Source organism: Microcaecilia unicolor, chromosome 6 (assembly GCF_901765095.1).
Source record: "Microcaecilia unicolor chromosome 6, aMicUni1.1, whole genome shotgun sequence".
Lineage (NCBI taxonomy): Eukaryota > Metazoa > Chordata > Amphibia > Gymnophiona > Siphonopidae > Microcaecilia > Microcaecilia unicolor.
In genome coordinates, this window is record NC_044036.1 from 909805 (window position 1) to 923936 (window position 14132).

The 14132-nt window shown below is 44.3% G+C and overlaps 1 protein-coding gene across 1 annotated transcript in view; it reads right to left on the reverse strand.

The window, feature by feature from the left end:
- Positions 1–14132, reverse strand: part of GPBP1L1 (GC-rich promoter binding protein 1 like 1) — a 115850-nt gene that overhangs the window by 62727 nt on the left and 38991 nt on the right. Inside the window, exons 3-4 of the mRNA XM_030205717.1 lie at positions 11329–11448; positions 10802–10931 (exon numbers count right to left, since the gene is read on the reverse strand). Of these exons, the coding sequence (XP_030061577.1) occupies positions 10802–10931; positions 11329–11388 (190 nt within the window). The 5' untranslated portion in view covers positions 11389–11448. The remainder of the gene's footprint in view (positions 1–10801; positions 10932–11328; positions 11449–14132) is intronic.

The window sequence follows — 14132 nt, forward strand, 5'->3', positions numbered from 1 at the left end:
CGAACTCCCAGATATTCTAGAGACTGTGACGGAACTAGGTGACTCTTGGCCAGATTGACATCCCAACCCAGCGACTGCAAAAAGGTCACCACCCGGGCGGTAGCCTCCTCGCTCTCCGCCTGCGTTTTGGCTCGAATTAACCAGTCGTCGAGATACGGATGCACCAAAATGCCCTGCAACCGTAAAGCCGCTGCCACGACCACCATCACCTTGGAGAAAGTGCGAGGAGCCGTAGCCAGGCTGAACGGGAGCGCACAAAACTGAAAGTGACTCCATAACACCACAAAACGAAGAAAACGCTGGTGTGCCTCTAGAATGGGGATGTGTAAATAAGCTTCTGTCAAATCCAATGAAGTCAGAAATTCCCCTTCCTGAACCGCTACAATGACCGAGCGCAACGTTTCCATCTGAAAGGAAGGAATCTTTAGAGCCGCATTGACCCTCTTGAGGTCTAAAATGGGCCGAAAAGAATCCTCTTTCTTTGGCACCACGAAGTAAATGGAGTAACAACCGGTACCTCGTTCTTCTGGCGGAACAGGCACCACAGCGCCTAAATCTACCAGACGTGACAGAGTGTCTCGCACTGCCCTTGCCTTGCGCCTTGAATGACAGGGAGAGACGAGAAAGAAATCGGACAGAGGACCGTTGAACTCCAGCGCATACCCGTCTCGCACTATCTGCAGCACCCACTGGTCTGATGTGATTTGGGCCCACCTCTGGTAAAACAAGCGTAAGCGAGCCCCCACACGAACCAGAGGCTGGACCCCCAAACCATCATTGCGACACACGGGACGTGCTGGCCGCTCCCGAAGAGGCAGCTCGCCCCCCCCCCCCCGGCGGCCCCCACGAAAGGGCTGGGTTCTCTGAAAATAACGACCCCGGAACCCCCCCGAGGACCTACCCGGCCGATACCGTCTAGCTTCCTGAAAACGGCCTCGCACCGCAGAGCCCTTAGACGCCTTAGGCTGAAGCTCTGGAAGCCACGGGATCTTAGTATCACCAAGACCCCTAACCAACTTATCCAACTCGTCTCCAAAAAGCAAAGCGCCCTTAAAGGGAAGCGAACACAACTTTGCCTTGGACGCGGCATCTGCCAGCCAGCCCCGCAACCACAGGGCCCTTCGAGCCGCCACTGCGAGGGTCATATTCTTCGCCGATGCATGCAACAAATCAGAGCGCATCTGCCAAGAAGGACGAGCCCATCTCCAACTTTGCCAAATCCTGCACTAAGGCGGCTCTATCAACCTGCGGAGCATCTAGCAGCCGCTCAGCCCAGCGGAAACATGCTCGAGCCACCAGACCTCCACAAACTGAAGCCTGCAAAGCCAGCGCAGATAAATCAAAACTGCGCTTCAGAAATGTCTCCAATTTCCTGTCCTGAGGGTCCCGCAAGGCAGCCCCTCCATCTACAGGAATTGCAGTAGCCTTAGTCACCGCCGTCACTACGGCATCCACAGTCGGATGCTTTAAAGAATCTCTATCTTCCTGCGGAAGGGGATAGAGCTTAGCCATGGCCCGTGCCACCTTACACGGCGCCTCCGGCGAGAGCCATTCCTGCGTTACCATCTCTCTAAGATCCGCATTCATAGGAAAAGTCCGAGAGACCCTATGGATCCCCTTAACCAGCGGGTCCTGCTTTTCAGAGGGAGCCGGATCTACTGCCGGGTCAAATTTGAGCATAGCAGACACCTGCTCAATAAGATCCGCCAATTCCTCCCTGTGAAAAATGCGGACCACCGACGGATCCTCCCCGGGCACTGTCTCTCTATCTGGGCCGGACAAGGACCCCTCCTCCTCCTCCAGGGGACTGAAGTCGCCCTCTGACTCTGGAGGAAAAAAACAGTCCAAGTCCTCAGCCCACTCAACACGTGGCCTCTTAGCACTCAAGCCCGCCCCCAGACTAAGGGGCTCCGTGCGCGACGGTCCCGCCTGCCAGGCCTGAAATAAGGACCAAACAAACTCCGGAGGGAAACCCATCCTTCCCGAAACGTCCCCTCCAGAAGCACCAGCCACTGGGCTGCCCTGAGGTCCGCTGACTAAATCCGGAATTCTCAGGCCCGAATCCAAGATGGCGGCGATTCCCGCCAAAACCGGGACCGCCGCTGAACCGCTAGCCGAAGTCCCTGCAACCTCCTGCAAGGCTGGCGCGGGAAGCTCCGCCGCTAACACCGGCGGAGCGGAGGACTGAGTCTTTGGTTCCCCGCAAAAGCGGCAGGAACCGCCAATCGCATCGACCCCCCGACGCGCACAAGAACGACAGCGAAGCGGCTTCGTGGACATCTTCGCGCCAAAAAAAACAAACCTCCCCAAAGGTAAAAGAAATGGGAAACTCACCCCAAAGAAGCCACTCACAGCTCACCTCGAAGGGCTGCCCAGCTCCGGCACTCCGGAGTGCAGCTGCACAGCTCTCCACACCGTCTGGGTCTTTTTTTTTTTTTTTTTTTTACTTTATTGCAGCACAATTTGAGCCCTGCTGCTATTAAATCCCTGGCACTCAAGGCTGCAATATAAAAACTGCAGCCGAGGCACAAAGCTGCCCAAACTGGAGAGCTAGCTCGGGGGAGGGACCCGGCCACCCGGGTGTGACACCCCAGGGGGGACAATGGCAGGCCCCACCGGCACCACCAACCCCCAGCACACAGAGTAGTCCAGGCACAGGGATGCTCCTCAGGAACGACCAAAAGACCAGCCTAAAACTCTCAACTGATCCCTGACTCCTACCAGACCGGACAAGCTGCACAGGCTGCCTGTCTACCCTCTGCTGAGACTGAGAAAATACTGGCTTTTGTGGGATGGGAACAGGTTATATGTACATAGTTGAAGTTAGTGTTCTCAGTCTCCCTCTGCTGGTAGGCGAGCATAACCCACGCGTCTTGACCGGTCTGGAGGGTCGCTGAGGAACATGGATTTAGTCAAAGGAAATCTTGCTCACCAATCTACTACATTTCTTTGAAGGGGTAAATAGACAGTCAATATTGTATATCCAGATTTTCAAAAGGCATTCGACAAAGTACCTCATGAACAACTCCTGAAGAAATCAGAAAGTCATGGAGGTAATGTCTTATTGTGGATTAAAACCTGATTAAAAGATCAGGCTGGCACAATGGACTGTGGCACCCTGAGCCTACTTTTGGTTTGGCACCCTCCCATTGGCGTGTCCCCCATGGCACACCCCACCCAGGCCATCCTTTTCCCCCTCCTGAATACTGACAGCGTTTCATCTAATGCTAACTGAATCAACCCTGGTGTCTTCCCTGTCGCGCCCCTTTGGAAACAGGAAATATCAAAGGAGGGGCCAGGGTGCAGCAGAAGTAATAAATTTAAAACAAATTGGAGAAAATATTTCTTCACTGAACGAGTAATTAAACTCTGGAATTCACTGCCAGAGAATGTGGCAAAAGCAGTTAGCATAGCAGGGTGGATCATTTCCTAGGATGGGCAGCAAAAAATCTGTTTTATTGTTCTGGGATCTTGCCAGGTACTTATGACCTGGATTGGCCACTGCTGTAAACAGGATACTGGACTTGATGGACGTTCAGTCTGTCACAGTACGGCAATGCTTATGTTCTTAATTTCCTCTCCTTTAGTCCTGTTGCACCATCCTGTACGATTGGGTTGTATCCTCTTCCTATAAGAAAATGGAGATAGAGAAACTAACTTTTCCCAGTGACATCACCAGTAGAGGGCTTTCCCGCACATCTTCAGTGGCAGTGCTATGAAACACCGCAGGCTCTCTGGATTAAGTCTTTTGATGATTTAGAAGAGCCACAGAGGCCAATCAAGCTTGATTATCAGAAATGATAATTCCAGAGGCAGCCATTTTTGGTCACAACATGATTCAAGCTCGAGTCTATTACACTGTATTGGACCTCTGGATGTATATACAATAAATTTTAAATTGTGTTTTTGACTTTCATCTGCATTGGATTATTGGTTGAAGTCCAAGGGTCCATCCCTACTCTGTTTTTTTCTCCTGGAGTTGTTCGTAGAAAGGTTTCTACCTCCTCCTCATTTTTGGCTCTGTGGAAAACAGCATGCCTCTACCAAAACAGTAGGAGGTCCCATATACCATACCCAATCAAACCAATTAAATTCAATAAGCAATTTAATGGTTTTGTTTTCTAAGATCATCACTAGAGAGAGAAGAGAATTCAATCAGTCCACTGAAACAAAGTCTTTCAGGAAGGATCACAGGATGGTGCAGCAGAACTAAAAAAAAAAAAAAAAAAAAAAAGAATTTAAGAGGCATGACTGAATTTAACCTCCTTAGCATCCAGCTACACTATCCTGTATGACTGGGATGTATGCAAGAAGAAACTCACTGGGTGGGGGAAGACAAGAACCCCTGAATGACAGTTCTGCCAAGGTCTGACCAGGCTCTGGTCAGCACATCCAGTATACAATTTATTTTATTTTATTTATTGCATTTGTATCCCACATTTTCCCACCTATTTGCGGGTTCAGTGTGGCTTACAATATATTGTGAATGATGGAAATACAATTTGTTACAACTCGGTTATGGATTACATTGTGAGGAGTTATGCGAAAACAAAGTCAAAGTATCGTTAAGGGAATAGAACAATGGAAAAGAACAATGGAAAGAAACAACGGGAAATTGATAGGGCAACTAAACAATAGTAGGAGAACATTCAGTATAACATTTTATCTGTAAATTGAGGTTTAAATGTGATAAAATTACTGGGGATGAGAGTATAGAAGAGAGTGTATTGATGCATTGCTAACTGTGTGTGTGTAATTCATTTGTTTTGATCCTTTCAATAGATTTTTTCAAAGAGATGAGTCTTTAATAGTTTGCGGAAGTCGGTTAGTTCGTAGATCGTTTTCAGGTTGCGTGGTAGTTTATTCCAGAATTGCGTGCTCATGTAGGAAAAGGTTGATGCGTGCAGCACTTTGTATTTTATGCCTTTGCAATTTGGGAAGTGGAGGTTTGAGGAAAGTTCGGGATGATCTTTTGGCGTTTCTGGGTGGTAGGTCTATTAAGTCAGACATGTAGGCTGGGGCTTCACCATGGATGATTTTGTGGACTAGTGTGCATATTTTGAAGGTGATGCGTTCCTTTAGTGGGAGCCAGTGTAGCTTCTCTCGTAAGGGTTTGGCACTTTCGTATTTTGGTTTTCCAAAGATGAGTCTGGCTGCTGTGTTCTGGGCTGTTTGAATTTTCCTCAGTATTTGCTCTTTACAACCTGCGTATAGTGAGTTGCAGTAATCCAGCTGGCTGAGTACGAGGGATTGCACTAGGCTGCGAAAGACGGATCTTGGGAAGAATGGTCTTATTCTTTTCAGTTTCCACATGCAGTAGAACATCTTTTTGGTTGTGTTGTTTGCATGAGTTTCGAGTGTTAGGTGGCGGTCAATAGTGACTCCAAGGATTTTTTAAGTTTCTGAGATTGGAAGGTTTAGTTTTGGTGTGTTTATAGCGTTAAATTCATTCGTGTTGTACTGGGAGGTGAGTATCAGGCATTGAGTTTTTTCTGCGTTTAGTTTCAATCGAAATGCATCTGCCCAGGAGTTCATGATGTGTAGACTTTGGTTGATTTCATTGAAGATTTCTTTAATGTCTTGTTTGAAAGGGATGTATATTGTTACATCATCGGCGTATATATATGGGTTAAGGTTATGGTTTGATAGACGCTTTGCCAAGGGGATCATCATTAGGTTGAAAATAGTTGGTGAGAGGGGTGATCCTTGCGGTACTCCACATTCAGGTGTCCATGTAGCAGACGTCGTTGAATTTGATGTGACTTGATATGAGCGCAGGGTTAGGAACCCCTTGAACCAGTTTAGGACATTTCCTCCGATGACAAAATATTCAAGTATGTGTAATAGGATTCCGTGATCAACCATATCAAAGGCACTTGACATGTCAAATTGTAGGAGGAGTATGTTGTTGCCGGTTGCAATCATTTGTTTAAATTTAGTCATTAGGGTAATTAATACTGTTTCTGTGCTGTGATTCGACCGGAATCCTGACTGAGCGTCATGCAGTATTGAGAACTTGTTTAGATAGTTTGTGAGTTGTTTTGTTACCATCCCTTCCGTTATTTTGGTTATTAGTGGTATGGATGCTACTGGTCTGTAATTGGTTATTTCACTTGCGCGTTTCTTTGTATCTTTAGGTATTGGAGTGAGTAGAATTTTTCCTTTTTCCTTTGGGAAAAGTCCGTTTTGTAACATGAATTTTACGTGGTTCGTTAGGTCTATTATGAATTGTTGAGGAGCTGATTTCATGAGGTTGTTTGGGCATATATCTAGTTTGCAGTGGGATTTGGCAAATCTTTTAAGTGTTTCAGAGATGAGGTCTTCTGATAGTGGTTTACAAAAGAATGGAGCGACAACCAGGTTATCCTTCAGTGAAGCTACTTAGACCTCCGCCCAAGACACTGCACGAGCATGAGCTGAGTGTGATCACAAGCTGGAAGGCACCTCTTTGTTCCTGCAAATTTACATAGATGGTCTTAATAACCATCTTTATGCAGCACACAAAGAAAGCTTTTGACACCACCTGGCCCTTTCAGAGGCCATGAAAAAGACAAACTAATGATCAGAGAGACAAAAGGCTTTTGTCTCCTGCTGGTATGAAGCAAACCTCTGCAGATATCTAAACTGTGCAGCCTCCTGCCCATCAGTCTACATCCTGATCCAAAAAAGTAAGGCAAACAAACCACCTGATTTACACAGAACAGAAAAAAAATCACCTTTGGGAGGAATAAGGGAACAGTGCGGATGAATGGCGAGTTCTCCTAAGTGATACTTTGTACCATACTTTGTAAGCCGCACTGCTATCGAGCAGGAAAGAGCGGGGAATAAATGCTACAAACAAACAAACAAACAAATAAATAAATAAATAAATAAATAAATAAGAGAAAGACGAGTCCCAACAAGACAAACCCTGAAGTTCCAACATTCTCCTGGCTGAAGCAATCGCCATTAGGAAGACCATTTTCAAGGCGAGATGCTTGTTAAGTGCCAGATTCAAATCCCAAGAGGGATGAGGTGATCAAACAGCTCTGGTAACTTAAAGATTGTTTATTTTTTATTATGTCATTCATGTTCTCCATATAATACCAATTGTATCTTTTACTATGGAATGGCAAAAGTCATGATGGAAAATTGTAAGCCACATTGAGCCTGCAAACAGGTGGAAAAAACCGGGATACAAATAGTAACATAGTAGATGACGGCAGAAAAAGACCTGCACGGTCCATCCAGTCTGCCCAACAAGACAAACATATGTGTAAACCTTACCTTGATTTGTACCTGCCTTATTCAGGGCACAGACCGTACAAGTCTGCCCAGCAGTACTTCCCACCTCCCATCACCGGCTATGGACAAACCGTATGTCTGCCCTCCGCTATCCTCGCCTCCCAACCACCAACCCCTCTTCCCCCCACCCAATTTTGGCTAAGCTTCTGAGGATCCATTCCTTCTGCACAGGATTCCTTTATGCATATCCCATGCACGTTTGAATTCCGTTACAGTTTTCATCTCCCACCCATCTACTTAACACTATCTTTCCCACTGTCATCCCTTTTATCTGTCATATCCTCAATCTTTCACTTTCCACTGCGACTGTTCCTGATGCCTTCAAACATGCCGTAGTCACACCACTCCTTAAAAAACCTTCATTGGAGCCTACCTGTCCTTCCAACTATCGCCCCATCTCCCGCCTCCCTTTCCTATCCAAGATACTTGAACGTGCTGTTCACCACCGTTGCCTTTTCTTTCATCTCAAGCTATTCTTGATCCACTTCAATCTGGCTTTCGCCCCCTTCATTCAACTGAAACAGCGCTTGCCAAAGTCTCCAATGACCTGTTCATGGCCAGATCCAAAGGTCTCTATTCTATCCTCACCCTTCTCGATCTATCTGCTGCTTTTGACACGGTTGATCACAGCCTATTCCTTGATATGCTGTCCTCACTTGGATTTCAGGGCTCTGTTCTTTCCTGGTTTTCTTCTTATCTCTCCAGCATACCTTTAGTGTATACTCTAGTGGATCCTCCTCTACCTCTATCCCACTGTCAGCTGGTGTACCTCAGGGATCCGTCCTGGAACTACTACTATTAAACATTTCTATAGCGCTACTAGACTTACGCAGCGCTGTACAAATCAACATGAAAAAGACAGTACCTGCTCAACAGTCCCTTCTTCCTTTGGTACTCTGATCTCATCCCATGGTTTTCAGTATCACCTTTACGCTGATGACTCCCAGATCTACCTCTCCACACCAGAAATCTCAGCCGAAATCCAGGCCAAAGTATCAGCCTGCCTGTCTAACATTGCTGCCTGGATGTCTCAGTGCCATCTGAAACTAAACATGACCAAGACTGAGCTTCTTATCTTTCCCCCTAAACCAACCTCTCCTCCTCCCCCATTCTCTATTTCTGTGGATAACAATCTCATCCTTCCTGTCTCATCAGCTCATAACCTTGGGTCATCTTCGACTCCTCCCTCTCCTTCTCTGCACATATTTTTTATTTATTTTTATTTTTGTTACATTTGTACCCCATGCTTTCCCACTCATGGCAGGCTCAATGTGGCTTACATATTGTATACAGGTACTTATTTGTACCTGGGGCAATGGAGGGTTAAGTGACTTGCCCAGAGTCACAAGGAGCTGCCTGTGCCTGAAGTGGGAATCGAACTCAGTTCCCCAGGACCAAAGTCCACCACCCTAACCCCTAGGCCACTCCTCCACTCCAAAACCTGTCGTTTCTTTCTCTATAATATCAGCAAAATTCGCCCTTTCCTTTCTGAGCACACTACCAGAACCCTCATCCACACTTTCATCACCTCTCGCTTAGACTATTGCAACTTGCTTCTCACAGGTCTCCCACTTAGCCATCTCACTCCTCTTCAATCTGTTCAAAATTCTGCTGCACGACTAATATTCCGCCAGTGTCGTTATGCTCATATTAACCCTCTCCTCAAGTCACTTCACTGGCTTCCTATCCGTTTCCGCATACAGTTCTAACTCCGCTTATTGACTTAAAGTGCATTCACTCTGCAGCTCCTCAGTACCTCTCCACTCTCATCTCTCCCTACATTCCTCCCCGGGAACTCCGTTCACTGGGTAAATCTCTCTTATCTGCACACTTCTCCTCTACCACTAACTCCAGACTCCGTTTCTTTTATCTTGCTGCACCATATGCCTGGAATAGACTTCCTGAGCCGGTACGTCAAGCTCCATCTCTGGCAGTCTTCAAATCTAAGCTAAAAGCCCACCTTTTTGATGCTGCTTTTAACTCCTAACCCTTATTCACTTGTTCAGAACCCTTATTTTATCATCCTCACTTTAATATTCCCTTATCTCTTGTTTGTCCTGTTTGTCCTAATTAGATTGTAAGCTCTGTCAGCAGGGACTGTCTCTTCATGTTCAAGTGTACAGCGCTGCGTACGTCTAGTAATGCTTTAGAAATGATAAGTAGTAGTAGTAGTAAATGAAGATTGAAACTTCTTTGAAAAAATTTTTACAAATTTGGGGCCCTGTTTACTAAGCCATGCTGTAGGTGCACTAACTTTTTAGCACGTGCTAAAAATTAGCACACACTGATAAGAGACACCCATTATATTCCTATAGGTGTCTCCAGTGTTAGCACGTGATAAAAGGATTGTGCGACCACAGCGTGGCTTAGCAGACAGGGCCCTTAATTTTAACAATAGTTGCCTAGGGCACATAGTGGTATCCTGAATACTTTCCAGGAGTGTGGTGAGATCTCGGTTAGACATTCCAATCTCTTATTCCTTTTTTTTTTTCTTGGGGGGAGGGAGGATCCATACATCTCTGGCACACGTCATATAGAAGGAGGAGGTCATAAGTACATAAGTATTGCCATACTGGGACAGACCAAAGGTCCATCAAGCCCAGCATCCTGTTTCCAACAGTGGCCAATCCAGGTCACAAATACCCAGCAAGATCCCAAAAATGTACAAAACATTTTATGCTGCTTATCCCAGAAATAATGGATTTTCCCCAAGTCCAATTTAATAATGGTCTATGGACTTTTCCTTTAGGAAGCAGTCCAAACCTTTTTTAAACTCTGCTAAGCTAACCGCCTTTACCACATTTTCTGGCAAAAACAAATTCCAGAGTTGAACTACATGTCAAGGTAAAAACATTTTTCTCCGATTCGTTTTAAATTTACTACTTTCTAGTTTCATCGCATGCCCCCCAGTCCTAATATTTTTGGAAAGTGTAAACAGACGCTTCACGTCTACCCGTTCCAATCCACTCATTATTTTATAGACCTCTATCATATCTGCCCTCAGCCGCCTTTTCTCCAAGCTGAAAGCCCTAGCCGCTTTAGCCTTTCCTCATAGCGTCCAGGCCTTCTGCACTATAATGTTCTTGATTCGTTAGTTTCAATGTGTTCGGGGAGAAAGAGGTTTTTCATTTTTTGAATGGAAAATGTTTGCTGATTGTTATAATAGCAGACTGTATTGCTTGTATGTTTCACTATCATCAATAACCATATTCAAACATAAAAAAGTAAATTCTGTTTAAGAATAAATTATATTTTATTTGGATCATTTTTAACAACGAAATATTTAGGAGGTTGTTTTGTTTGGTTGTTTAGCTGTGCATTTTAGTGTTCATTATCTATCAGGTGTGTCACAGCAGAAGAAAGGTTGAGAACTGCTGCTCTAGAGAACCCTGTGAGAAAAGCCAGCAGCTGGATATCCCTGGTATGGTGTACAAACTGCTGTTGCTTCCTTAGTGACATGGACATATTTTTTAAATTTTACTTAGTATGCCAGGTATAGATTAAACAAACAACTTACCGCCTGTAGTTCTGAGGGGTCCATTGTTAAAAAAGCCATCGGAAGAGTTATGTCGCCTGCGGCTCAGCCCAAAGCGTCCCTCTCCTTGAGGAAGATGCTCTCCATGTTTCTCAAAGGTGGCTGCAGGAGACTGAAGAGAAACCCATTTAGTAAGCAGGGAAATGTAGCTTAGAATAGTCACATCAATAGCCGTGCTTGGCTATTGATGTGACATTTAGTCAAAAGATTTGAAATTCTAGCAAAATTTATTCCTGATAAACTGGAAAGGCAAACACTTTGATGAAGGCTATAATTAATCTTTATTGGTCTGAAAACCAAGACTGTATATAAAAAGATTAATGAAGAATGGTGCAAACCTATGTCCAGGGTCAGAATGGCTGCTCTATTCTACACATTAACCACCAGAATGTTGGCAATCTTAATGTTTATTGTAAGCCACATTGAACTCAAACTTGTTTGGGATAATGTGAGATTATAAATGTCACAAATAAATAAATAAATTTGTTAAAGGATGCAATGGCAAATACCTTGGCAGTCTGCGGCGTAGAAAAGTTAAGCCAAGCAGGAACAAAGTCATGCTGCGCCATTTAGGTCCAGTGTCTACTGTCAGCAAAGGGAGGCATCAAACCTCATGGCCAGGTCAGAACCTGCACATAAGGAAATGGAACAGCAGAATCAGATCCACAGTAGCCTAAAATCCTATCCTTGAACATGGAATGCAGAACCAGAAAAACTCCTAGGTGTTGTGAGCTTCCATGAAAATCAAACATTCTGCACTACTGTAAAGTGTAGATACATACCTGTAGCAGGTATTCTCCGAGGACAGCAGGCTGATTGTTCTCACGTTCTAGAAAGTTTTTGTTTTGCTTTAGAGATTTGCCGGTCTCCTGGGCCGTCGTAGACATCGACCCAATCGTGAGAACAAGCAGCCTGCTTGTCCTCGGAGAAATATAACTTATACTGAAACATTTTTATTTTCAAAATTATCAAAATGAACAATAATGAAATTTTACAGCTAAGGGCTCCCTGGGCAGAAGTAAAGAATGCAAATAAATTCCTTCTACCATCATGCATGCTTATTTACTCTTCAACATCACTCATTAGTGCAAATATACATGACAACATGATTTCCTATGTTATCTGACATCAACGCCCTGAACAGAACCTTACCATTCAATCCAAATGGGATACGTAAATGCCAGATCAGTAGTAAACAAAACAGAGACCATAACAGACTGGATCACTGCAGACAACCTTGACTTCCTATTCATCATTGAAACCTGGGTCCACAACCTTCAAGACCCTATAATCTTAGAATTATGCCCACCAGGATACAAAATTACACACTGGACAAGAAACGGAAAAAGAGGAGGAGGAATAGCCATAATATACAAATCCGAGTTCAACATCACAAACACAGCTGAATCCATACTGCCACAACTTGAAATCGCTTCCATAAGAATCAGTCACCCAAAACTGCAGGAACACCTTAACACAGTTATACTTTACAGACCACCAGGCAACTGGCGAGACTGCCAAACACACTTCATGGACTTTATCTCGAACACCTGTATCTCTTCCTCTAACCTCATCATAATAGGAGATATTACTCTAAACCTGGAAGATCTCACCACAACAAGTACCCAAGATTGTAAAGAGTTCTTACAACTATGGGATCTACAAGGACAAAATACGCAACCAACACACAAAAAAGGACACACAGACATCATAACACACAAATTTTACCACGCCGCCAACTTTACATTAACAAACACTAAATGGTCACCTATACTGTGGTCATACCATTACAAAGCACATATCACCCTCCAATAGAGAATGAAAGACTTACCTAACTAACAACACGAAAAACTTACACCACAAGAGGAAAAATAGATCCGGTTAAATTCTGGCAACAGATCTACATCGACGGATGGACAATAAAGACAGACACAATCCAATTCCTCTCAAAATGGGATAAAAGATGTAAATTAATACTAGCCAACATTGCCCCAATCCAAACCAGAATCTCGCACAGAAAGAACTCAATACCATGGTTCAACGAAGAACTGAAAAAACTCAAAACACAAGTTAGGAAACTAGAACGTGCGTGGAACAAAAGGAAAGATGATCCCACTCTCAACGCTTGGAAGCAACTCCGAAGGAAATATAAATATACCATAAGACAAACCAAAAAACAATACTACAAAAAACTGAAATTGGACCAAATTACAAAGACACATACAAACTCTTCCAACTCGTGAATAAATTATTAGACACCACCCCAGTCACCAACAGCAGCAAAGACATACCAGGAGCTGACGACTTGGCGAAGTACTTCAAGGAGAAAAATCATACAACTGCGACTCAAAATACCTGACAGCCCCATCGATTACACCGCACTCCTAGACTGCCTAGACCCTGACCCTGGAGTTTACCCAGCAGACAGGATCTGGACTGAATTCACAATACTACCGGAAGACCTTATTTCACAAACGCTTAAAAGATTCGCCAAATCTCACTGCAAATTAGATATATGCCCAAACAACCTCATGAAGTCGGCCCCTCAACAATTTATAATGGACCTAACAAACCACGTGAAATTTATGCTACAAAATGGACTCTTCCCAAGGGAGAAAGGTAACATTTTACTCACCCCCATACCCAAGGATGCAAAGAAAAATGCTAATGAACTATAGACCAGTAGCATCCATTCCCTTAATTACCAAAATAACAGAAGGTATGGTGACCAAACAACTCACAGAGTATCTAAACAAGTTCTCAATATTACACGATTCCCAGTCAGGATTTCGCTCTAATCACAGTACTGAAACCATACTAGTTACGCTCATGACCAAACTCAAACAATTGATAGCAAACGGGAATAACATACTACTGTTACAATTTGACATGTTAAGCGCATTTGACATGGTTGACCATGGAATTTTACTACATATCCTCGAATACTTCGTAATCGGAGGCAACGTTCTCAATTGGTTTAAGGGGTTCCTAACTACACGCTCTTATCAAGTGACATCAAATTCGGTTACATCAACTACATGGACGCCTGAATGCGGAGTTCCACAGGGATCCCCTCTCTCACCGACCATATTCAACCTAATGATGACACCCTTGGCCAAACTACTATCGAATCAGAATTTAAACCCATATATATATATACACGCTGATGATGTAACGATCTTCATCCCACTCAAACAAGATCTAAGGGAAATCTCCAATGAAATCAGGCAAAGCCTACACATCATGAATTCCTGGGCAGATGCATTTCAGCTGAAACTTAATGCAGAAAAAACCCAATGCCTAGTACTCACCT